Below are 26,889 nucleotides of genomic sequence, written 5' to 3' on the forward strand. Positions count from 1 at the left end.
GCTAAGCCCTCTCAATGCAGAGTTTTATGCAGTTCTCACAATTCTGTGAGATAGATCTTTCTGTCTCCCCACTTTACAGACAAGAAGACTGAGGGTCAGAGAAGTTCAGTGGTATAACTGGATACAAACCTAGGAGGCCCACCTCCAGACTCCGAGGCTTAAAAACTGACCTTTGCTGCCTCTCTAGTAATAGGAGCTGAATTAATCAAACTGTATTTTGGGAAGGTTCCTTCATGGTCTATTTCATGGAGTGTGTTTTAAGTTAGCTTGTTACCTGTGTCAAGTGTCCTTAACCTCACCAAGAATAGGCTTTCAATCATATAGGGATGTGAAGTGGGTCTGAGGTTTTCCTGTCCCTGGGGAGCACTATGGGGAGTGAGGAACAGAGCTCGAGGCTGTGATGAAGGTGCCTTGAAGTTCAGAACCCAGATCCTCCCAAAGTCTCAGTCTTGGTGAGGTCGGACACATATCAATCCACCAGCCCATGGGCGCCCCCACCCCTCGACACCCTGAGTCCTCACTGTGGGGCCCTGACCACCATCTCTGTGGACCTCCTCCATAATCTCTAAGCATCAACAATCAACAGTTGTAGTTTGCTTATTGGCACAGGGATCTAATACAGCCTTCCTGTCTGAGGTCAAACCCACCATCTTACACCCCTTCCCAGCCCCCTTAGTCCAAGGGTGACGTACCCTGTCACATACTCAGTCTCAGTGATGCCCCCTCTTCCCATGTTCATGGCCACAGCTGGCACTGTTCAAGTAAAAAGTTTATCCTGAACAAAGAGGTTGTGAGGAACACTGAGACACCTTTCAATTCATTCAGTTATTCTACAGATATTTAATAAGCACCCCCTATATGCCAGCACTGAGGGTTCTATAAATTGCCTTCTTTAAAATGTGTTTGATATTAAATACATATAAAAGACTATTTTAGGCCCTGGTTGGTTGGCTCAGTGGTAGAGCATCAGCCTGGCATGCAGGAGTCCCAGGTTCAATTCCCGGCCAGGGCACACAGGAGAAGCGCCCATCTGCTTCTCCACCCCTCCCCCTCTCCTTCCTCTCTCTCTCTCTCTCTCTTCTTCTCCTGCAGCCAAGGCTCCATTGGAGCAAAGTTGGCCTGGGCGCTGAGGATGGCTCTATGGCCTCTGCCTCAGGCGCTAGAATGGCTCTGGTTGCAACAGAGCAAGGCCCCAGATGGGCAGAGCATCGCCCTCTGGTGGGCATGCCGGGTGGATCCTGGTCGGACACATGCAGGAGTCTGTCTGACTGCCTCCCTATTTCCAACTTCAGAAAAATACAAAAAAAAAAAAGGTTATTTTAACATGTATGATTGTGTTTATTAGGATTAGATTCAGCTACCATATTTTTTTAACTAAAATTTAAAAGATGGTTTATTTTTCTCTCATTGCACAACTAGAGATAAGATGTCCAGGACTAGACTCCATAGTGGTGTGGCCCAGATGCCTCTATCACCGTGCAGCTCTCCATTCTCAAGGTTGTGTAGTGATCCAAGATGGCAACCTTTGACCTCCAAAGTCCATGTGCCAAGAGGAAATAGCTGAGAAGGGTACATCCCATAAAGAACATTTCTCAGAAATTTCTCCCACCACTTCTACTTACATCTCATTGTTCAGAACTCAGTCAGATGGCTACCTCTAGCTGCAAGAGAGTCTAGGAGCAAAACTCTACATTCTGGAAATCATATGTCCAAGCAAAATGCGGGAAGATAGAACAGGATACTAGGAAATAGCCAGCAGGCTCTGCCATAGAGAGACACAAAGAATAAGCAGCTGTGTATTCACCATCAGGCTAAGAATTAGAGCGTCCTCAGTGCATTAAAGTCATCACGTGCCCTCCCTGCCACATTCCCCACCCTCTCCTACTCTGTGTCACTCTGACTTGAATGCTGTGTGTATCATCGCCTTGCCTGACTTTACAGCTTCACCACAAGTGTATGTATTTCTAAGCAATCTGTGGTCTAGTTGTACAAGTTTTTAATTTCATGAAAATAGAATTATACCATACGCATTTTCCTGTGGCTTGACTTTTTATGTTGAATATTATGTTTGCAGAATTCACCTGTGCTGACATGTGTAGCTGTAACCCACTCACATTCACTGCTGACCCCATTATAGTAACATACTCTAAGGTACTATCTTTCCTCTAACAATATTAAAGTGGGCTGTTCCCAGTATTTGGCTGTTACAAGCAGTGCTGTTACAAACATTCTATACTCATCTCCTTGTGCATATATGCAAGTGTTCTTTCTTCCTAAGTAAATTTCTAAAAGAAATTGCTAGGTTGTGGAGTATGCCCACATTTTTATACTGTCAAATAGGCTTTTAATAAGAGAGGTGTGCCTGACTGTGGTGGCGCAGTGGATAAAGTGTTGACCTGGAACACTGAGGTCGCCAGTTCAAAACTCCGGGCTTGCCTGGTCAAGGCGCATACGAGAAGCAACTACTATGAGTTGTTGCTTCCCACTCCTCCATTCCACCCTTTCTTTCTCTCTCAAAAAAGGAAGAGGCACAAAATCTCCTGGTGCCCTGGGGATTCTAACAGTTGACATAATGTTCATCTGTTTAGAAGAATGGAATGTGTAGTATACTCCCTGCCTACACACATGTGTGTGCACACACACATGTACACACACACCCACACTGACTCATTCATTTGTCCATTTGTTCAATAAACATTTGTCATGTAGCCGTTATCATTACTTATAAGACACATCATCCATGTAACAGTGATTTTTCAGGAGAAGAGAGACACACTGCAGTAAATGAGCCCATCGGTTATAAGACACATCCCAACTTCAGAAACACTGAACTAACTGTTCATGTGAGCATCTTAGAATCAAGGGAAATATGACATGTTCACATAAGAATTTCTCTTTAAGAAAGTCTGTCCTTAAGAAGCTTACAGACTTGTAGCCATGTCTTCCTAAACAATGATACCAGAATGCAGAGGATGACAAAACAGATACAAAGTGCTTGAAAGCCTCACAACCCAGCCCAAAGTGTGGTCCCTCGGGGACCCTGTGGTGTCAGCACTGCCTGGGAGCCTGGGAGAAACGCAGACGCTCGGGCCCCACCCACACCCACGGAGTCTGGAGTCTGGCTTAGCACGATGCCCCGCTGATTCCTACACTCACCGAAACCCAGAGGCACTGCACAGCAGCTGTGGGAGGGAAAAGTCTTTCCAGCTCAGGGCAATCAAGAATGGCCTGCCGAAAGAGATGCCTCTTAAAGAAGAAAGAGAAGGAAGAACAACATTCACAAAGTGCCTGCTCTGGGTTAGAAACTCACTAGAGGGCTTCACTTCTGTCATCCCATTGAGTCCTCAGAATCACCTGACAGAGATTAATATCCCTTTTTTACAGCTAAGGAAACTGAGGCACAGAGAGGTCACATAACTTGCTCATGGCCACACAGCTCATTGCTAGTAAAGTCAGGCTGAGAAGCCAGATCTTTCTGAGTCTAAAGTACATTCTCTTCCCCCACATCACATAGAAGGAATTAAAGAAGTAGCTGTGATGACAAGAATGATAGGAATGAGGACAGGATACCAATGGAGATTGTATGAGCAAGTGCTCACTATGGGGTCAGGACCTCTGGGAGGTGACAGCTTAGGGCAAATGGAAAGGGCAGACTCAGGGAAAAGAGGAAGGAGCCACAACAGACTCCTTACCCCATTCTAACCCCAGCCAGTGTCCGCACAGGACCAAGTACATGGTAGGCATTCAGAGCAATCCAATGAATGAATAAATGAATGAAAAAGTGAACAACAGGTAAAAGAGCAAACCACATAGACTTGTTTCAAACCCTCAAGCACCAGCTGGTGCCAGGGCTGTACTGGAGGCTGGTGTTCTAGGAGGGACAAGCCAGCTATTGCTCACCCACTCAAAGTTCCCTGAATCCCTGCCTTCAGGGAGGGCCCTGCCAGCAAAGCAAGGAGCCAGGAGCAGAAAGGGTTCAAAACACAGAGAAAGCAGCTCCCACCAAACCCTTCATTTACTTCACTTAGAAAATTACTGAGCCAGCCTCCTCCCGGTGCCTCAGCCCCTCCACCCGCACCCTCCCGGCTCCCATGCTGCTCCCTACAACTGCTCATGAGAAGTAGAAAAGAAAACAGCGTCTGTGCAGCCCCTAATGACCAGGTTTATGAAGAGCTTATTGTATCTCACAGACATGAGACAGCAGTTGGTGTTGTGAGATATTAATGTGCTTTTTACAAAGCTGATGAAACCTCCTCCTAAACTACTTAATACCTGCAAGCTGAAATTTCCAGGCTGAGACAGTAAATTCCCGGAGGCAGAGCTGCAGCAGCCTTAGGCACAGCCCTTGGCCTTTCTGTCTTGACTTGGCCTGAAGTCACTCAGCTCTGGAGTTGGTGCAGCATCACTGCCCTTCTGGAGTGGGGGTTCGGCAGAGATTTTTGTGGCTGTTGGGCCCCTTGGCAGAATAATCACTTAGAGTTCATGAAGGGAGAGTCTCCCCTACACTCTCTCCTTATCCTCCAAATGCTCAAAGCCAATGCCTGTGGGGGAGTGGGCAGTTCACCTGGGACCACAGGCCCCTGTGGGATCTGGCCCTTGTCCCTCTCCAGCTGTCTCCTGCTTTCATGCTCGGCCATCCTGCACTGTAAATGAACCAACGTTTTTGGAAATCTCCAATCCCACTAGGATGTCATGTCCACATCAGCCGAACCCTCACCCAAGATGGCCTTCCATCCAGTGGTGTGCTGGTGAACGTGTAACCACTGGACCTCTGGGCCGTGAAGGGGATCTTGAGAAGTACTATTTGCCAATTCATGTGGTGCAAATACTCCCACCATGGCTGACTTCAAGTTTCTAATATAAGTTAGAAAAAACACCAGGTCAGCTCCCAGGAGCCAGTACAAGCCAGCTCCAGCATTCCACTACTTACCTCCAACTCTGCCCTGGGATACTTCCTCAGACCTCCTCCTCCAGACAGTCTGTTCCTCCTGTGTGCCCAGCACTTCCCTGCTTCCCTGACTTTGCTCTTGCTGGCCCCTTTTCCTAGAATCTCTCCTCACCCTCCACTACTTCCTCATCACACCCCAACACACACACACACACACACACACACACACACACACACACACACACGACCTGCTTCTCCTGGCTGACTCCCTCTCCGCCTCCTGGAGCGGCTCAGACAGCTCCTCCTCAGGAGGCCAGTTTCAACACCCACACACTGACACACCGAGATATGCACCTACTGTGTGCACCCAGGCAGGCTTTGCTCTGTCACAGCACACACCCTGCTACACCACAGCACCTATGCTCTGTCCCCCACCACAGGCTGCAAGTCCTGTGGGCACAGGAAGTATATTTTTCTCTGTCTTCAGCAGGTCACAGGGAGAGCATTGCATACAGTCGGTGTTCCATAAATGTTAGCTGAACAACGCTGTTCCCATAAGGCTTGTACATCCATCCCTCTAATATAGTATGTGAGGCATTACATTCTGTGTTTTCTGTCTCCCCCCACCCCCAGACTGTGTCCCTGAAGGGCAGGGGTCAGGTTAGATTTCCCTCCACACCCTAGTGTCAGGCACTTAGCCCATGCCTCTGGGCCTGGAGATGGTAGGACCCTCGCTGCTCCTCACTGCTGTTTTGAGACCATTCCTCAGCCTCTTCTCCAAACTCCCTGCCTCGCCGAAAATCATCCCAGCCTTCTCTACCAGAGTTCCGAAGCCATCATTCCCTCCCAGCACACCTCCTTCTTTGAGGAACTAGCACCACCCTGCTCAAGGCTCCTCTTGTAGGCAGACCTCCTGCAGATTTCGCAATTGGGCAGAGGGTCCCCCCAGCACCTGGCCTCACCCCCTGCCTCAGCCAGCAGGTACTTACTAGTCCTGCCTCTCTGGTCATTAAATACTGACCTCCTACCTATGGCACCAATAAGCCCCAGTAAGTCTGGGGAGAGGGCTGGGCAGGGGTGGCTCCTGGGTTTTTTAGGCAGCGGGGGGAGGGGCTGGACTAAAGCCCCATCTCCTCCCCCTCCTCCCCAAGGATGGGTAGAGGGATAAGCCCTGAGCATCAGGCCCTGCAGCTCCACAAACCCTGAGGCCCAGCCCAGATACACCTATGGAGAGGTAGTCAAGGGCCCAGGAAGAGAAGATCCTTCCTACAGGCCTGAGTGGCAGGGCCGGGCTGTGCTTATACCACTGCCCTTGAAAGCACTACTTCGGAGGCTTCCCCCTCCCCTCGCCACACTGCCCGCACTCCGCCACTCCCAGCACCATCAATCCCCAGGGGGTGTGAGGAAGAGGGCCCTTTTCCCAGAGAAGTCCTCTAGCTCAGTGGTCCCCAACCCCCGGACTGCGGACCGGTACCTGTCCGTGGGCCATTTGGTACCAGTCTGCAGAGAAAGAATAAATAACTTACATTATTTCCATTTTATTTATATTTAAGTCTGAATGATGTTTTATTTTTAAAAAATGACCAGATTCCCTCTGTTACATCTGTCTAAGACTCACTCTTGATGCTTGTCTTGGTCACGTGATACATTTATCCGTCCCACCCTAAAGACGGATCCGTGAAAATATTTTCTGACATTAAACCAGTCCGTGGCCCAAAAAAGGTTGGGGACCACTGCTCTAGCTGACCAGATTAGGAGAAAATTCAGTACCAAAATTCAGCACTCACTCTACACTCCAGCAGAGAAGGACCCAAAGCAGCCGGTGTGGTTCCCTGTGTCAAATAGTGGTTGAGACAGAACCACCATTCAGCGTTAAGTGCCTCATCATTGAAAGATCACACCAATGATTTCTAAAAGCCAACCAGTAATTTGGGGCTTATCAGAACAATTTGATAAATCAATTTACACTTCAAATTTTAACGTAGTAAGCAGTTTTGTAATATATACATGATGTACATAGAAAATAAAAATGAGCTTTAGTTTTGTCTTATATATTAATTTAGATGAACTTTCCAGTTGCTAAATACTTTGAATGTCATCACTACCTCCTTTCAACCTGAGCCACTCAGTTAATGGCCTTACACTTGACCTGAGGTGATCAATAACCACACTCCACAATCTGGCTTTCGCATCCACCCTTGGACTCGCATGGCCCACCCTTTCGGTTCACCCCATGAGCCCCTGACTCTGACAATTCTCTGACCCCCACCCCAGGCTTCTGATGCACCGACGCACCATCTTTTCACTGCCCTTGTTACCCAGCCGAGGCCCTGCCAGTTTTCATAATCACTCTCTGCCCTTCTTACACTCATCTCACAGACCCCCATCCTGGTTAAAGGCAGCCCTCCAGCTAAACTGCAGCGACATGCTAAATGGGGCCTGAGGAAACCACAGAATCGCAAGAGGGACCTTGAAGCCACCAACAGGCATACTTTGTTTCGAGCCTAGTCCATTCTCTCTCCCACTGTCATGGAGGAAAGTTTGACTCCCTTCGTCCTTCATCGAATCTCCAACGCTGCCTCCCCCTCCTCATTCTCAGTTGATGATCCTGCTTCCCATTTTATCAAGAAAACAGAAGCAACCAGAAGAGAAGTGTCACAAGCTCCCACCATGTCTACTCACAAGTTTCTCCTGCCCAACTAGTGCAGTGAACGTACTGTCATTCACTCCATCAAAGGCCACCCTTGCTCTTGTGTCCTGGACCTCATCTCCCCTCAATTCCTTCTGCATTGCTCCCCCTTTCTCTGGGTCAATTCTCTTCTCTACTGGAACATTCCCACCAGCATCACTCATGCCTTAACATCTCCCCCAACACAGAGTAGTCAAAAGGGTGATAGACATCCCACTAGCACAATGCAGGGAACAGGGTAGAGAGAGACAGAGAGGAGACAACAAAGGATGTGGAGGGAGCTCAGGCAACCAACCAGCATGTGCAAAGATCCTGTGGTAGGAAGGAACATGTGGAAGGAAGGCTCAGATGGCATGTGCACAGAGAGGGAGGTGGATAGGAGGTAAGACCAGACAGTGGTTGGGTCAGGCCCCGTTAAAGATGTTAAACTTTTCACCCTGGCCAGGTGGCTCAGCAGACAGAGTAACATCCTGGCACACCAAGGTCGCAAGTCCGATCCCTGGTCAGGGCACATACAGGAAGCAATCAATGAGAGCACAACTAAATGGAACAACTAAGTGGGACAACGAGAGCTTCTCCCTCTTGTCCCCCCTCCCTCCTTCTGTCTCTCTCCCTCCCTCTCCTTCTTTCTTCTCTCTCTCTCTCTCTCTCTCCCTCTCTCTCAAACAAAAGAAGAAAATAAAAAGTATGTTGAATTTTCCCTAAGAGCACGGAAAAGTCATTGAGTATTTTAAACCGAAGGTGGCTTGATAAGATTTGATTCTCAAAGGATCACTATGATAACTCTATAGAGAGGGACAAGAGTGGGTGCAAAATGACCAGTAGGGAAGCTATTGCAGTCCTCCTGGAAGCAAGGAAGGTGGTGTAGAGGTGGGTGATGCTGTTAATAGAGAGAAATTGATGAGTTCGAGAGACACTGAGCAGCAAATACAACAAATGTCATGATGGATGGAACCTGCACTGAGGACGAGGAGTTGGCGATGACAACTGGGCTTAGACTTTGCACCAAGAAGTGATGGAGAGGCATTTGCTGAGCTAGTTGGTGCCTCCAGAAGACTAGGCTTGAGATAAAGACCATGAGTTCAGGTTTGGACCTGCTGAGCATATGGTGCCTTTATGACATCCACCAGGAGACATCAAATGGGCAGTTGAATACCCAGATCTAGACCTCACAGGAGAGGTCTGGGCAGCTGATTATTTTCGTACAGCCTCTCAACAAGCATCTCTTCTCTGTTCTTTTATGCTAGGCACCATGCTAGGAGCCAACGGTCAGTCAAGGATGGCTGAGTGACAGGCCTGTCAGAGTGGCAGCCAGGCTGCATGGGGAGCAGGTGCAGGTGTGCAGCCCTTAAAAGAAGGATGCGGAAGTTCCGCCTGTGAGCCCTTGGTTTGGGTTGAGCACTGTCCCCAACTTGTTAGGAGACTTGGGGCACATCAGGATCACTCTCTGCACCTCACCTCCTGCAGGCTTCCTTAGAAAGGTGCCTGGCATAGAGTTGGCGCTGATGAAATATTTGTCAGATTGAGCTGAGAGAAAATGAAAGTGCTTCACAAAGTGCTTTTAGAACACATTGATTTGTAACTTTAACAATTCGGAGGATATTACATCCTCTTAGCAGCCAATACGAAGACACTTCTCAGGAGAGAGGGGTATGCGATTGGAAAAGGGAAGAAGCCACTAGGGGGAGGTTGAGGTCTTCTGTTAATAGACCAAGATGCACGAGGGCAGAGGGGAGATGTGCTCGGATGACAGAAGCTGGAAGACAGCAAGGTCAGGGGAAGGAGGGAGTAAGAAGAGGGACTGCCCAGAACACTCAGAAAAGAGACCTGCCTTATGGGAGCATTTTGGGTGAAACCCTGTGCTCTTAGGACCCTACAAAACTTCTGTGAAACTACCAGAAGTTCCAATATGCTCTGGGGAATTATTTTTTTTTGCAGAAGTCAGGAAAGGAGGTAAATTAGGTACAGAGACAGTGAACGGGAGCTGAGGGGGGGGGGGTCAACCATTTTCTCTGTAACATGTAGCATAGAATAGAAGCCAGAAATTGGCCCTGTCCCATTGGCTCAGCAGTAGAGTGCCAGCCCAGCATGTGGAAGTCCTGAGTTCGATTCCCAGTCAGGAAAAACAGGAGAAGTGACCATCTGCTTCTCCACCCCTCCCTCTTCCTCTGTCTCTCTCCATCTCTCTATATATATCTCTCTATATATCTTACCCTCCTGCAGCCATGACTTGAATGGTTCGAGCAAGTTGGCCCTGGCACTGAGAATGGCTCTATGGCTTCACTCAGGCACTAAAATAGTTCAGTTGTCGAGCAACAGAGCAGCAGCTTCAGATAGGAAGAGCATCACCCTGTAGGGGGCTTGCCAGGTGAATCCCAATCAGGGTACATGTGGGAGTCTGTCTCACTGCTTCCCCACCTCTCAAATAAATAAATAAATAAATGCCAGAAATACCTAAAATACTCATCTTCATGTAAGTATACCAGTGCCCTATATATGCACATGTATATACAGATCTGTGTTATAATGCTTTAAAATTCCTGAATAACTTCTATTGTACATAATGAGACCTTCTTTATGGGATATGAGGCTCAGAATTCTGTAGGAAAATAAATTGCTAACATGTACAGAGCACTGCATTAATTAGGTTATATTAGCTGCTTCAACAGAAAAATCCCAAATGTCAGTGGCTGAATATAGTCAAAGTCCATTTCTCCCTCACAGCAATGCCCTCAAGCATGCTCACTAATGTGCCAGGCACTGTTCTGAGCACTTTATATGTGTCAGCTCATTTAATCCCCATGACAACCTGCCAATGCAGAATTCCTATGATCTCCACTTTCAGATGAGGAAACTGAGGCATCCCAGTGAGGCTGAGCTGGACCCAAGTGGTCCAGGTCTTGAGCCTGCCTCTCACCTCCTGCACCATACTCCCAGCATAGGTCCAGTTAGTCATTCATTTAGGGAAAGTTAGCCCGCATTTGTGGTACCTATGCTAGTATTGGGGACACATAGTCCCTGCTGTCATGAGGTGGACACGGCTGTAACTTCTGCCCCACACCTCTATTTTCATGGAGATTGCATTGCGTAGCTCACTCATTCACTAGTGACTGCTGGGGAGGGGAGGGCTGCTGTGGCATTGCGTAGGGGTTTTCACCGCAGCTGGTTCTTACCTATCACCGAGCAAATATTTAGAATCAAAAGCCCTGAGTCCGCCTGACCGGGTGGTGGCGCAGTGGATAGAGCGTCGGACTGGGATGCGGAAGGACCCAGGTTCGAGACCCCGAGGTCGCCAGCTTGAGCGCGGGCTCATCTGGCTTGAGCAAAGAGCTCACCAGCTTGGAACCAAGGTCGCTGGCTCCAGCAGGGGGTTACTTGGTCTGCTGAAGGCCCGCGGTCAAGGCACATGTGAGAGAGCAATCAATGAACAACTAAGAAGTCGCAACGCGCAACGAGAAACTGATGATTGATGCTTCTCATCTCTCTCCGTTCCTGTCTGTCTGTCCCTGTCTATCTCTGCCTCTGTAAAAAAAAAAAAAAAAAAAAAAAGCCCTGAGTCCATCATTTCCTGGCATGAGTACTTATTCAGTCACGTAGCCCCCTGAGCCTCAGTTTCTTCATCTGTAAAATGGAATTAATAACACCCCCCACAGGCCTGTGGTAAAGCCAAAATGAGTCTAGTCCAAAAGCTAGGCAGAGGCCCTGGCCAGTTGGCTCAGCGGTAGAGAGTCGGTCTGGCGTGCAGGGGACCTGGGTTCGATTCCCGACCAGGGCACACAGGAGAAGCGCCCATTTGCTTCTTCACCGCCCCCCTCCTTCCTCTCTGTCTCTCTCTTCCCCTCCCGCAGCCAAGGCTCCATTGGAGCAAAGATGGCCCGGGCTCTGGGGATGGCTCCTTGGCCTCTGCCCCAGGCGCTAGAATGGCTCTGGTCACGGCAGAGCGACGCCCACAGAGGGGCAGAGCATCGCCCCCTGGTGGGCAGATCGTTGCCCCTGGTGGGTGTGCCGGGTGGATCCTGGTCGGGCGCATGCAGGAGTCTGTCTGACTGTCTCTCCCCGTTTCCAGCTTCAGAAAAATACAAAAAAAAAAAAAAAAAGGCCAGGCAGAGGGCCCAGTCCCCAATGGGGGCTCATTCCCTGGATTTCAACGCTCTTGGGGGCTGGGAGCTGTGAATTCCATGCCACTGCAGATGGGATGGTGCTTTGCAAGCTCATCTAAATTGCTGTGGGAATGTTTGTCAGCATCAGCCTGGGGTCTGCCTTCTTGGGAAAGCTATCTGCTTTCTCTCATGCAAATTGCAGAGTGACTTCTGGCTGAACTGGGGCACAGAAGCAGCCACAGGTAACCGGTTCATTGTTCATGGGCCTCCTTAGTGTTGGTTCCCAGCCCTGAATCAAAACTCCATCATCCTCCAAGCTTCAATTAATCCTTAGAAGCCTCTATGAAGGGGTGGGAGGCTGAGTTTTGAAGTCTTAGGCCTTAGATCCTCACAGCAGCACTGCCGGGGAGGGGCGTGTTTGATTCCCCAGGAGGGCATCCAAACAGACAAAGCAATGCCTTCCTTCCAGGGTGAGGGAGAGGGCTTAGCCAGCTTCAGAAGAGTGAGAAGTCAAGAAGAGGCCAGTGAGCACCGAGTTCCAGAAACTATGATGTCTCATGTGTTCTATCTCCCCTTGTTTTCCAGGGAACTTCAAAGGTCTCTGCAAGCAAATTGATCACTTCCCAGAGGACGCAGATTATGAAGCTGACACAGCAGAATATTTCCTTCGTGAGTGCATGTAATTTTTTATCTCCTTCCTGGTGATGCATTCTGCTCTCCAAACTTCAGAGCTCCAAAGACCCGCACTATCTTGAGGTTCCTTGTCTCAGCAGAGGGCAGGGAAACGCTGAGCCTCTCTCCTTTCCTCCTGGCCAGGGGCCATACCTTCATGCTTGGGTCCCTCTGCCCACAACACCTTCCCCCCTCTTCTCTGTAGAGCAAACTCCTACTCATCCTCCAGCTCTCAGCTGAAGTGTTATCTCTTCCAAGAAGTCCTCCATGTCCTTAAACAGATTACCAGAGCACAACAGTTTTTCCATGCTGTGGGGTCCTTGCCTACTAGAGCAACCATTTCCCGCATGGTCCTAACCAACACTGCCAGGCCAGGGGCTCTTCCTATCTTGTTTGTATTATATTTTCAGCCCAGTGCCCTCAGTAAACATTTCCTGAATAGCTGAATGAGGAAATTCTTCAGGCAGTGCCAGATTAGAATTTCTACTGAAACAATAAATGAGAGTCTTTCTCTTCCACCACTTGTCAAGTCACAGTTAAAACCTGATGTAATAGCTGAGATCTTAAATCCACCTGAGACATACCTATCAAGAGACAGCATTTGAGTCCCAGAGGAAATTTCCCAAGATTCGGCAAAAACTAACAAGATGAAATGTTCCTTGAGAAAGGGATTTCCAAGAACAGGGCTGAGGGTCCTTGACACTCGGGACAGCAAAGCCGCCCAGAGCAGGAGTGGCTTCAGGCTCTGCTTGAGGCTCTCAGGCCCGCTCTTCCAGAGCTCTCCTCTCCTCCCAGGAGCACCCCTCTGCCCCTTCCCTCCCCGCAGTGGAGTGATTAGCACCACCCTCAGATCACTATTATGAAAAATGTAGGAGGCATTTTATTATATGGATCACCTGTCTCTTTCAATAATTATTCCTCACATCAAACCAAATCTCAGGTCAGCCTGGAATCTGGGTTTCATTGAAAACTCCATGGAACATGAAGTCAGCCAGGCAATTGGGAAGAGAAAGGCAGGGAACATGGTACAATTTATAGATTTCTTTTTAAAGGAGAGAAAATATCTTACAATGCTCATCGCTTTTTTTTTTTAATGAATTCCTGCAAGACGCTGCTTTTAACTGGAATTCCTGAAGGGCCTGGTTGTGTTCCCTGTTACCATGTCTGGGGCTCACAAAAAAGTTTGGCAGTGGTGTGAAGGCAGATTGAGCACCTTCTGATGCTAGACCCTGTGCTCAGGGCTGAAGAAATCAAGATGAATGAATGAGACACAGTCTGTGGCCCTAGGGAGACCATGAGGCACACAGCCAGGTGGGGAGGACCCTCAGAGAAACAGCTGGACTGGGAGACCCACACGGCAGACATGCAGCCTGCACACAGAAGTGGTAGGGGGAGCCCCACACCCACAGCCACACTGGTCGAGCACAGCGAGGGTGTAATACTTTATCAGCTAGACACCAAACGCTTATCGCAGAAACAGTCTCATTCTCTGCTGTGCCTAGAACAGTTCCTGGAATACAGTAGATGCTTGGTCAATGCTGTTTGTTAAGTAAAGGAAAGATATAGGTTTCTTCAGTGACTATTCCTACCTACTCTATATCTCCATTTCTTTATTCTTTTTTTTTTTTTTTTTTTTTTTTTTGCATTTTTCTGAAGTTGGAAACAGGGAGAGACAGTCAGACAGACTCCCGCATGCGCCCTACCGGGATCCACCCGGCATGCCCACCAGGGGGGGATGCTCTGCCCATCCAGGGGGCTGCTCTGTTACAACCAGAGCCAGTCTAGCGCCTGACACAGAGGCCACAAAGCCATCCTCAGCGCCCGGGCCATCTTTGCTCCAATGGAGCCTTGGCTGCGGGAGGGGAAGAGAGAGACAGAGAGGAAGGAGAGGGGGAGGGGTGGAGAAGCAGATGGGCGCTTCTCCTGTGTGCCCTGGCCGGGAATCGAACCCGGGACCTCTGCACGCCAGGCCGATGCTCTACCACTGAGCCAACCGGCCAGGGCCCATTCTTTATTCTTAAAGATAGAAGAACTTAGTAATTGGCTCATTTTGGCATCCCTGGACAAAAGACTTGAACATATATTAGCAGTGCAAGATCCGAGTGTCTGAGTTGACTTAATACAACAATATTTCTGAGCATCTATAATAGGAGGTCAGCAAACATTTCCTGTTTATTTTAGGCTTTGCAAACTATAGTCTGTCCCAACTACTCAACTACCCTTGTTGCACAGTGGCAACAAAGACAATATGGAAGCAAATTAGTTGTGGCTGTGCTCCAATGAAACTTAACTACTTACAAAACAGGCAGGAGGATGCATTTGGCATAATTTGCTGACCCCTGATCTGTAATATGCTAATCTTGGGCTAGACAATAAAAGTAATTGTTTAAAGCTGGAAGATGCGAGTTCCTATCATTATTAAGCTCTAATCTAGTTGACTAGAGAAGCTAGAAGACAGGGATCATTCTTGAAGGATCCTCTGCCCCACTGAGGTGGACAGAGCTGGGGCCCAGGGAGGTTTGCCCGGCTTCTCCTGAGGTAGTCAGAGCTATAATGAAAGGTAGGCGGGGCTGCATCTGAGTGGGTAGAGCCTGAGTCAGCTCTCTATTCAAGTCTGTTAAACCTATCTGCACGATGCACCTGCCACACAGGAGGCTGTGAGAACCTAAGAAGCCACCCCTGTCCCTGAGGACTCACTGTCTGGAGATAGACCCATGAATGTAAGGTGTTATGCCATGACATGAGCTAGAAGGAAGTGTGGAGTGCAGGAGAGCATGGGTCCTAACCCAGCCTGAAGGAGGCCATTCTAGAAGGGGTCCCTAGAGAAGCAGCACCAAAGCTGAGACCTGGGCTCTAGAAGCATTCATTCGTTTGTTTGTTTGTTCATTCATTCATGAGTCATACACTAAGCACTCACTATGTGCAGGGCACTGTTGTCAGTTAAGGGGATCCAAAGAAAGAGGGGGCCTCCATGAAAGTTACATCCCAGTGGAAGAAACAAGCAATAGCAAGTGAAAACTACCCCCTGCATAGTTTCAAAGCGCGGAGAAGAGATGGGTGAAGAGTGGAGAGGGAGGGGGCAGGCCCAGGGCAGAGAGGCGTGTTACCTAGATGGGGGGGTCAGAACAGCTTCTCTAAATGAAGGAGCTAAGATGAGTTTGGGGAAGCAAGGATCTGAGGAGGGAATGGCAAGAGCAAAGATCTTATTAAGGCAGGAACAAGGCAGTATGTTTGCAGATCAGAGCCCGGGGGGTGCACGGAGGGCATCCATGAGCAGAGGAGCCCAGTCCTGTTAGGAAGAAAGTGGATCTCACTCCGACTGTGAAGGGAGCCACGAGCAGGGGCACTGATCTGGAAGGTCAATGCTGGCTGCTGTAGGGGAGGCAGGGGATCGCAAAGGGATACTCAGGAAGGCAGGGAGACCAGATGACGGCTGTGGCAGCCATCCTGGTAAGAGGCAATGGCGGCTGGGACCATCGTGGCTGTGGTGGTAGTGAGAGTGAGATGCTGTTTGGGAGGCAGAGCTGACAGGGCTAGAGGTGGCCTGGTGATTATGGTGGGCAGTGGGACAGGACACTGCTGGGTTTCCAGAGGACAGTAGAAGACTGTGAGGATGGACAGGGGTCTCAGGGGTGGGGGATCCAGGAAGGTACAAATGGGCTCAGCAAAGAGAGGCACCAGAGCCCTGTGTGCCCAGACCAGGCATCTTTGGCTCTGACCCTTTGCCCTCAGCCTGCCTCAGAATCAGAGGGGCAGGGGGACAGGCTGGGTAGGCTCCAGGAAGGACACTGGCACTCCTCCTGTGGCCAGGATCCACTGGACTCTGCTCACCTTAAGGGCAGGATCTGTTCTGAACCACCTCTGACTCCCCAGTGCCCAGCACAGAGCCTGGCATAGGGCCACAATATCTGGAACAAACGAAAGTATAAACATGTGTAAGTGTGGGACTGCAGGCCCTGCCAGGCAGAGCCAGAGCTCCCGAGGAACCTCTAAATGTTTTTTCCTGGGTCTTTGGGGCCAACTATCCTGGTATTCAGGAGACCAAAAGAGATCTGAGCTGCCCAGGGGCCCTGGCTCCTTCTTGGTATCCAGCAGACCTGAGGTCAAGGGACAGCTCAGCCCCTGATCTGCCTGGTGCTTTCACCTCTAAGAACCTAGTCTCCCCATCTGTAAAAGTAGAAAATTGCCTACCAATTAGTAGAATTGTGAGATGCAGTTGGTCAAGGGTCTGAAATACCCTCTTTTCCTTGTTCCTGTCCCAGGCCTTCCTTCTTCCCCCACTTTTATACATATCAAGTTTGAAAGACCACTTAGAAGCAGATTATATTGTGTGCTGTGTGTGTGTGTGTGTGTATGTGCGTGCACGCACACGCTCGTGCGCATGTCCCTGGAGATTCACATGTATTTATTCATTCATTCATTCATTCATTCATTCATTCATTCATTCAATTATGGGGCAATGTGTTCTATGTCTTTCCGTGCCTGCATGTCCATTAGTCTGAGTGTCTGCCTGTCTGAATGGGTAAGTGCCTGTGTGTTTGCACATGTCTGCTTGTGTGCATGTGGGTCCCTGCATGGTGAGTGTTTGTGTGCATGTGTGTGTTAGGTCCAGGAAATGGGAGTGGTATCACCCAGCTGTCCCAATGTGATTCGAAGCAGGGGAAGAAGATCAGAGGAAATGAGCTCCCTTCCAGTCATGTATTAGGCACCTTCTGCGTGCTAGACCCCAAAATCAACTGTATTGCAGCCACCTGTAGCCCAGGACTACCGGGTGGGGTCTGGCTCTCCTGGGGCTGGAGCTGATGGGATGTCCCTGACACACTCTGTCCAGGGGGAATGGAGGGGTCCCATTGGAATGACACCAAGAGGTCACACATGCACATGCACATACACACAACACAGCTGCAGTAACAGGGCCTTACTGTGTCAAACACTCTTTTTGCAGAGCCAGAAGTGAATAGAAGGGGAGGGGAGGGAGGGCTCTGGTTAGGGCCTGCCCCTCCCCACCAAGAGAGGCCTCATTTGATTATACTTGAACTAGGAGTTTACACCTTCCCAAAGATTAAACGACCACCCAAGAGTATTTAACCACACAAGCAGGAAGAAAGTTCCCGGGGCTGGTTAAGACTAGGAGCAGACACCTGCAAGAAAGGGGAAGTGAAAAGCTTCTGAGGCTGGGAAGACTGGCACGAGGCTTATTTGGAGGATAAATTTACTGAGCTAGGACACAACAGGAGGCAGGAGAACATAACAGCAGGCTTTAGCACACATTGCCTGGGTTCAAATCTGACTCTGCCACTTCCTTGGCCTCAGATTCCTCACAATGGAGATGGTGGTTATTGGTACTTTCCCAGTGTTGTAATGATGCTTAAATGAGTTAATATAAGACAATTCTTCAGACCAGCCTCAATTGTAGCAGGCACTAGCACTAGGTAAGCATTAGCCATTATTGTTGCATATATTATACAGTGAAAAGTACAAAGGCTATAATTGAGCAAGGAAGGGAGAGGGCGTGTCCAAAAAGAGGGCTTCAGTTTTCAGTGGCGTGGTCAGAAAGGAAGGAGATCTAAAGCAGGTGAGGGAATCTGTCTGGTCCTGCAGGTATACTGGGAAGAGCATGCTTGGCAGAGGGAATAGCTATTGCCAAGTGTCGGAAGCGGGCATGCTCAGAAACAACCAGGAGGCCACGTGGTTAGGCAGAGGGCGTAAGCAGGCAGGTGGGAGGCCAGGATTTGTCGGCCTCAGTTTTACTCTGAGATGGGACCTCGCAATGTTCTGAGCACAGCAATGGTGAGGACAAACATCTGCGCTAACTGCTGCTTCTCTCTGCGTCTGCTGGAGGACTGACTGTGGGGTCTGAGCAGGAGCAGGGAGTCCAGGAGATGATAGCCATAATCCAGGCTAGAAATGCAGGTGGGGGGACTGGGGTGGGAGTTGGAACGGGGTTTGAGAAGGAGTCTGATCCTGGATGTATTTGAAGGCAGAGCCAGCAGGACGTATTGACAGCCTGGATGCAGAGAGGTGGGAGAGAGAGGACTCACAGACATCTAGGAGTCCTGACTGAGAGACAGTGAGCAGTGCTGCCCCTCTCTGAGGCTGGGAATGTAAGAGGAGGCTGGGTTGCAGGGAGGTGACCACTGTGTTTGCCAACCTGCATGTCATAATTTCTGATGTGGATTCTTCTCCCCCCCTGAACTGTGAACAAATACTCCTCTGAGTAGCTTCAAATAGAGTTCTCCCTAACCCCCACCCAACCCAGCAGAAGGCCTGTCCCCAGTCAGGCGCAGGATATGTCTGCTGAATAAACAAACAAGAACCCACCTTCCCTAGTGCCCCTGGCATATTCACCCTTTTCCCAGAATGAGGACCAAGGTGGACGCTGGGTCTGAAGCTGAGCCAAAGCCACCCTTCCCAGCCTTGGAGAACGCCCCTCCGTATCCCCCCTTCACCACCCCCTCTGCCAGTCCCTGCAGGCACTGAGAGATTTCCTAGGTACCTAAGTGTGGGAGGTATGGAGAATACCAGGTGTCAAGGTCTGAGCTTGAGATTTAGAGTGAAAGGACCTGAATTCAAAGTGAGGTCTTAATTCTGCAGCCTTGAACAAATTACTCAACTTCTCTGAGCCTGGATGAATACCAGTCCAACAGGGACTCTGAGGACGCAGTGAGACAAGGGCTAGGCTGGTGCTTTGTCAGGGCTCCCCAGCTGCCCGGTGGGACATGTGAAAGAAGTCTATCGCTCCTCTCCTTCAAGTAAGAGCTTAGAAACACAGCAACACATCCTCCCCGCTCCTAGAATGCTGGTGCTACACACAGTCCCAACCTCCTGCTTTACAGATGAGGGAATATTGAGGCCCAGAGAGATAAAATGACTTAACCTAGCCCAGCACACTTTCTGAGATGCCACCTGCCTCCCGGCAGGTTATGCAGGGCCAAGTGAATGTTTATTCCAGGCTTCCAGCCTGGCAGCCCCTTCCAGCAAAATTGTTTAGAGAGACATTCCCACCAGAAGTCATCATGGTCAGTCAGCGTGGCTAAAATTGTGACCAAATCTTGCAGTCAGGGAACCTCCTAAGCTGCAGCTGGCGCTCACGCACTCCACACACGCAGAGCCAACGTCTCACAACACGGTGCCTACCTTGGCCCACTCGCATACGACGGCAGTCTCTATTCTGTCCTTGCTGCAGCCACCATGCTGACGTCACAAGCTACTCATGAGTCACAACCTACACTTTAACCAACACCAACCGGGTAACCACAGGCCCGGGAGGAGCAGCAAAAACATGCTCTGCCGTGGGGAGAACCAACATCCCCCGGTGCTCATCGGGTACCGGGCCCTGTTCTAATTGCTTGAGATGTGTTCACTCATGACCCCTCACTGCAGCCCTCTGAGCCAGGGGTCCGACCCTCTCCCTTCAGCACAGGAGACAACTGAGGCTCAGGGAGGGCAGGAGACACCGCTAGTGAGAGGCACTCAGGCTGACTCTCTCCTGAGCCCTGTAGCTGCTCACCAACCCCAGAGACACAGGAACTGGGAAAGCACCCAGGACCTGCACAGATGGCGCTCCCGAAGGACACTCATATGTCATTACATGTAGCAAACATTCATTGGACACCTGACAGTGTCTGTGCCAGGCCTGGCACTTTTATACATTATCTTCATTATTTGCACAAACACCCTGAGAGGTAGGTACTACTGGTGTCCCCATTATACAGATGAGAAAGGGGAGGCACAGAGGCCACAAAGACAGTGAGCGAGCCAGGATGAGCCAGTCACCACTCTTGACTTCTCTCTCTTCCCCTCACCCACCATCTTCTTTTCCCTCTTCCTCATGCTCTGAGGTCTTTCTCTCCTCTCCAATAACCCCTTCTCTCTCTCCCTCCCCCTTCCTCTCCTTCTTCCTTCTTTTCTCTCTCCTTCTCTCTCATCTCCCCCATACTCCCACACTCACACACTGTCACACACACACTCACACATGCTTTTGCTGCGGCCCACCCCATTTCACAGTCAGTGGCTTCCCTATCCAGCACAGTGTGGAAGGGTGGAGGGAGAGATGCCCAAGAGCCTAGAAGCTCCTCCCAACCCATTAGAAAGGATCAAATCCCAAATGGGACAACAGGCATAAAGAGCTTAACACCGTGCCCACAAAACCAGGACCCACCCTCCCTATATCTGATCATGACAACTGTTTTGATTAAAGGCCACGACTTGCACCCCTGACAGCAGGCTAGTCTGCCTGAGGGGAGGCCTTGGAGGACAGAGAACCTTGAAGATCATATAGTCCAACCCCTCAGAGTGCAGACCTGGACCTACAGAAGGGAAGCCTGTGCCTGGGCTCAGTGCTGGGGTTCAAGTAATTTAACAACTGGTTCTCTGCCCTAATGATCATTTTAAGTATAAAAAAACGATATACCAAAAGGTAGTTTATTATTTCATGCATTTAATACTTAAATAAGAATAAAAGAGGTACACAAAACTAGATTGTTTTAAGAGTTTTAAAATATTAATGAAAAAATATTAAATAATGCCTGACAAAAACAACAAAACTGTTATTTAAGATATTTCTATAGTACATCTTCTTCTGCTTTTTTTTGTTTTTTGGTTTTTTTAGCAAGAGAGACAGAGAGAGGGACAGACAGAAAGGGAGAGAGATAAGAAGCATCGATTCTTTGTTGTGGCACCTTAGTTGTTTATTGATTGCTTTCTCATATGTGCCTTGATGGGGGTGGTGGGCTCCAGCCAAACCAGTGAACCCTTGCTCAAGCCAGTGACCATGGGATCATAACTATGATCCCACACTCAAGCTGGTGAGCCCATGCTCAAGCCGAATGAGCCCACACTCAAGCCAATGACCTCAGGGTTTCAAACCTGGGTCCTCTGCGTCCCAGGCCGACGCTCTATCCACTGCACCACCACCTGGTCAGGACATATTGCTTCTTGATTGGTGTCCTCACTTGCAATTTTTTTCACCTATAGACAGAATAAACATTACTACGAACACTTAGAATACACTGTTGCACAAATAAACGTTAAAAAAGAGTAAGGAATAAAAATTTGTGATTTCCACATTGGGCGGCTGCCCAGGCACCCATCTTAGAAAGAATCCTGATTACAAGTGCCATTTTAACAACCAGTACACCAAACTCAACAAAAAGTTTGGTATGGGTTCTACTGAACCTATGCAAACCGGCTGAATCCCACCTCTGCCTGGGTTCTGTGGAGAGACAGGCAAAGAGGCCTGGGCCTGCCCTCCCACCACTCCTACCCCACAGAGCACCCCCCTCCTCCTCTGCCTGACTGAGTGAGGAAACTTCATGCTCAGACATCTGCCCCATCCTCCAACTGTGGCCCCATGAAGATGGATTCACAGCAGGATGGCCATAGGTGTTAGGGCACACTGGGGCACTAGATGGTGAAATGATTTGTCTACAGAATTTGACTCAAAAAAGGATTAGTATAGAATTTTTTGCTTAGAGCACCCCATCCAGAAGGTAAAATGTCATTCCCTCTTGGTTACTAATGACACTCATTTCTGTCACTGACACAGAAAATAATAAATTGTTTATAATTTATCAACATTCTGCATTTTCAAAAGCTTCCAACATTCTTCTTCCTAGTTACCTGTAACCCCGTGAGATCGGCTGAGATTGAATTTCCATCCCTATTTTACAGATGAGGAAATAGAGGTCCAGGGACACCACGAGATTTGCCCAAGGTCTTCCCAAGCTGGTCACTAAACATTATTCTTCCATGGGGGACTCCTCTGTGCTCAGTTATGTGACTCCCGCCATTTACAGCTTCAGCTCAACCCACACGTCTGTGCCCCAAACCTGCACATCCAATTCCCTTCCACACTCCACACTCACGCTCGCAAACTACCTCAAACTCAGCATGAGCCAAACCAAACCTTGCTCTTCCTCTCCTCACTCCTTAAGCTTGATCCTGTCTCACAAGCAGTTTTATCCATCCAGCTGGCACATCTGAGAACGAGAAGTTATCCTCGAAACCACTCTCTTATCCACCCATCACCAAGCCTTAACTCACCTCTTCAACATCCCTCAAACCCACCCACCTCCGCCCATACCTTCCGCACCCACCCTAGTCTAAGCATCTAAGCTTGTCTGGTTAGCTGCAATAGCCTTCTCACTGGTGCACTGAAGCCACCCTTGGCCCCACGTGCTTAAGATGCAAACCAGTTTGTGACAGTTCTGCCTGCTTTGAGCCCGTTAATGTTTCCCACTGCTCTTGAGATAAAGGTAAACTCAGAGCATGACCCAGAGATCCTTGTGGATCATGCTCTGAGCTTATCTTTATTTCAAGAGCAGTAGGGCCTTACAACAGTCCTGCGAGCCAGATATTATTAGTGTTCTTCCCACTTTACGGGATGGGGAAACTGAGACTTAGAGAGGTAAGGACTCTTGCCCAAGGTCACACACATAGTAAGTGACAAAGCTAGGATTTGAACTCACATGAGACTAACTGCAAAATCCCCATTCTGACTCACTAGCTGAATGGTCTTACTTCAACCTCTCTGAACTTCGGTTTTCTCATCTGTCAACTGGAGCTAAAATCACAACCCTGAAGGGCTGTTATGAGAATTATATTATATAATGTATGTTAGCTATCCACTCAAAACCTGGCACAGAGTGGGTGCTTAACAAACATTCTCTCTCTCCTGGGTCTTCAATAAGCTCTCACCGACCCTGTGTGCTCAGGATGGGAATGCAGGTAGCTGTGAGTGTGCATGTGCAGGCACACACGTGTGCGCGTGCAGGTGTAGAGGGGTGGAGGGGTCAGGTTGGGGATACAGTGCCTTATCATAGAAACGATGCAGGGAGAGAACATCTGCTCAGGTTTGAGGAGGAGGCACCCCTGTCCCTGCCTTGGGGGGACACGGTGCTGAGAATGCAGAGTAACTCAGCTGCCCTCTACCCTACACCCTCATCCTCTTACCCAGCGAGGGTTCACCCCATACATGCCCACCTGGATACTATCATTCATCAAATGTTTACTGTATGCCCTCAAAGACTTATCTAAGTGCATTGTCAGAACCACCTCATCTAATCCTCACAACAATCTTAGGAGGCAGTTTTACAGATGAGGAAATTGAGGCACAGAGAAGTGAGATAATTTACCTAAACTTACACAGCCAATAAATGCTAAAGCCAGATTCAAATCCCAAATCCAGGCCATGTGGTTCCCTAACCACAAATCACTGCCTCTTAATGTGCCCCAAGTACCCCAAAGAGCAGAGGAAGGAGCTAAAAACTTTGCCTAAGGATGTCAGTGAAGGCTTTATAGACAAGGAAGCTTTGAGTTGAATTTTGAAGGATGAACAGAAGTTTGCTGAGTGAAAAAGAGCAGGGCCTGACCGGGCAGTGGCACAGTGGCTAGAGTGTCGAACTGGGATGTGGAGGACCAAGGTTTGAGAACCCGAGGTCACCAGCTTGAGTGCGGGCTCATCTGGTTTGAGCAAAGCTCACTAGCTTGGACCCAAGGTCGCTGGCTTGAGCAAGGGGTTACTCGGTCTGCTATAGCCCCACGGCCAAGGCACATATGAGAAAGCAATCAATGAACAACTAAGGTGTTGCAACAAAAAACTGATGATTGATGCTTCTCATCTCTCTTTGTTCCTGCCTGTCTGTCTCCCTATCTGTCCCTCTCTCTGACTCTCTGTCTCTGTTAAAAAAAAAAAAAAAAAAAAAGTAGGAAAAACATTCTAGTAAAAAAGCTCAGTACATCAAAGTCAGCAGCATGCGATGACAGGACATGAGAAGTGTGCTGCGGCTGGACAAAAGGGAACACAGGAATGCGGCTGGAGCTGGGCAGAGGCTAAGTCACACAGGACCCTGTGGGCCTCAACAGGCACTCAACTTTGGGCCTGTAGGCAGAGACAAGCCTCTGAAGGGTTGTGAGCTGGGCAGTGGCCTGCTCTCGCTCCCTCCTCCCTCCGCCCTAGTATTGCTAAGCAACCTCACTCTGGTCCTGTGTCCATAAAACCCCCATTCCTGTGTGTTGCCGCCTCTTCCCTCCTGCATGCCTCAGTCTCACAGCCATGCTCTTTCTCTCTCTGAACCTCCCTGTTCTGCAGGGGCCGTGAGGGCCTCGAGCATTTTCCCGATCCTGAGTGTGATTCTTCTTTTCATGGGTGGGCTCTGCATCGCAGCCAGCGAGTTCTACAAGACTCGACACAACATCATCCTGAGTGCCGGCATCTTCTTCGTGTCTGCAGGTAAGGAAAGGCCACTGAGCCAGGCAGGCCAGAGCCCAGACCCACCAGTGGGGAGAAGGCTGAGGTTTGGGTGCTCATTGGCTGGGAGGACCTGGAAGAGAGAGGAGAGGAGGGAGGAAAGGAATCTCTGGGCCTTGCAACAGGTCATTTTGAGGGGAACTCCCACCTGAGCCCCACACTGAGTCCTCCAGGAACATCCTGGACCCCATCCCTTAGCCCAGTGGCCCATCTTCTTCCCATCTCTCAGGAAAGCGCTCAAATCCCACGTCCCTCTCAGGGCACGGGACCTACTCTCACTTCTGCTCTCCCTTCACTACCCTACCCAGGTGGAAGTGGATAGGCACCCAAAGCTACATTTCTCAGCCCTCTTACATAACTAGTCACATTTGCTTCCAATTCCAGAAAAAGAACATTGGCTGTATGTAGCATGAGCCACTTAATAATGACTAACGTTTAAGTAGCACTTAACCATTCCCAAACTCTAACAGCTTTCACATGTATTAATTCACTCCACAACCCTACAGGAGCAAGGCCTACCACTGCCCCCATTCCACAGATCTGGAAACTCAGACTAAGTTTACCTTGCCAAAGGCTTTGAACCCAAGTAGTCTGGCTCCAGGAACCAGTCCTAACTCCCTGATACACCAGCTTCAAATCTCCTATGCAGCTTTGAGCAAGTTACTTAACCCCTTTGTGATCCATTTCCTCACCTGCAAACCCTTTGAAAAGCACTTATCAGCAAAGGAAGGGGGTAAATGCTCACTAAACAATTTACAATTTCTACTATAATTATTGTTACTCAATAGTTCTAGAGTGCCTCTTCTCTCCCCTCTTCCGATATATCTGTTCCCATTAGCTCTTCTCTTTGTGGCTCTCTCCAAATAGAATAATAAAGTATTAAGGTGATGTTTGCCAATATCCCTATATATTCACCTATTCACGTACTGTGAAAACAAAACTGTCCTTTAATACTGTCCAGTGCCTGGCATTCTGCTTGGAAATTAACATCCTTCTCTCTGATTCTGCCCCGCCCCTCCTCCATGTCCATCCTGTGCCCCACAGGTCTGAGTAACATCATTGGCATCATAGTGTACATATCCGCCAATGCGGGAGACCCCTCCAAGAGCGACTCCAAAAAGAATAGTTACTCATACGGCTGGTCCTTCTACTTCGGGGCCCTGTCCTTCATCATTGCCGAGATGGTCGGTGTGCTGGCCGTGCACATGTTTATCGACCGGCACAAACAGCTACGGGCCACAGCCCGCGCCACGGACTACCTCCAGGCCTCCGCCATCACCCGCATTCCCAGCTACCGCTACCGCTACCAGCGCCGCAGCCGCTCCAGCTCCCGCTCCACCGAGCCCTCACACTCCAGGGACGCCTCCCCCGTGGGCCTCAAGGGCTTCAACACCCTGCCGTCCACGGAGATCTCCATGTACACCCTCAGCAGGGACCCCCTGAAGGCCGCCACTACGCCCACCGCCACCTACAACTCCGACAGGGATAACAGCTTCCTCCAAGTTCACAACTGTATCCAGAAGGAGAACAAAGACTCTCTCCACTCCAACACAGCCAACCGCCGGACCACCCCCGTATGAAGCCACCGGGCCTCCGCCAGCTGCCGGGTCCCAGGCAGAGCCCAGAGTGGGGGCGTGGCCCGCGGGGTGGGTCAGGGGGTGGGGGGAGGGTGGGGAAAACCAAACCATCCACGGGGGGGGGGAGGGGGGGGGGAACCTTCCAAAAGCAAAAAAACAAAAAAAGAGAAAAACATAAGTAAATTCTAAAAAAAGAACAAACTATAAGAGGAACAAAGAAGCCAAACAACAGAAAATGTGAAAAAAAAAACATAAACGAGGAAAGGAAAAACAAACTTTAAAAAAAGCAAGAGAGGATAAAAATTAAAAATAGAAAATAAATCTAAAAGAAAATGCATGATTTCCCATGTACCATTATTTTAACATTTAATAAAAACCAATTTAAATGAAAAAATAAAAGGGAACCAAGATAACATTAAAGCAAAAAAGTGAGAAGGAACAGAAAGGAAGGGGGATGTTCTTTGCATTTAATCAGGGCTTTCTGTTACTTGTTTGTTTGTGTTTTTAAACTCTGGGAGAGTTACTTTTCTGTTCCTTTTAACCCCAAGCGGCTCTGCCTCCCTGGGTGAGTGGGGGTGGAGACTCAGAGGCCCCGGGGCCAGGTGAGCTTCTCGGTCACTGCCAGGTCCCTGGAGCCTCTGGGTGGGTGCCCCAGGAATGCTGGGCAAGCTCCTGGCTTGGGAGCCCGCTCCGCCCAGCATCAATGGGGCAAT

The 26,889-nt window shown here is 49.3% G+C and overlaps 1 protein-coding gene across 1 annotated transcript in view; it reads left to right on the plus strand.

Moving 5' to 3' along the window:
* The window catches only part of CACNG2 (calcium voltage-gated channel auxiliary subunit gamma 2), a 114,394-nt gene extending 88,160 nt beyond the window's left edge, over positions 1–26,234 (plus strand). The window contains exons 2-4 of the mRNA XM_066259290.1: positions 12,263–12,346; positions 24,441–24,581; positions 25,644–26,234. Coding sequence (XP_066115387.1) covers positions 12,263–12,346; positions 24,441–24,581; positions 25,644–26,179 — 761 coding nt within the window. The 3' untranslated portion in view covers positions 26,180–26,234. The remainder of the gene's footprint in view (positions 1–12,262; positions 12,347–24,440; positions 24,582–25,643) is intronic.
* The last annotated feature ends 655 nt before the right edge of the window (positions 26,235–26,889 follow it).

Source organism: Saccopteryx bilineata, chromosome 1, assembly GCF_036850765.1.
Source record: "Saccopteryx bilineata isolate mSacBil1 chromosome 1, mSacBil1_pri_phased_curated, whole genome shotgun sequence".
Taxonomy (NCBI): Eukaryota; Metazoa; Chordata; class Mammalia; order Chiroptera; family Emballonuridae; genus Saccopteryx; species Saccopteryx bilineata.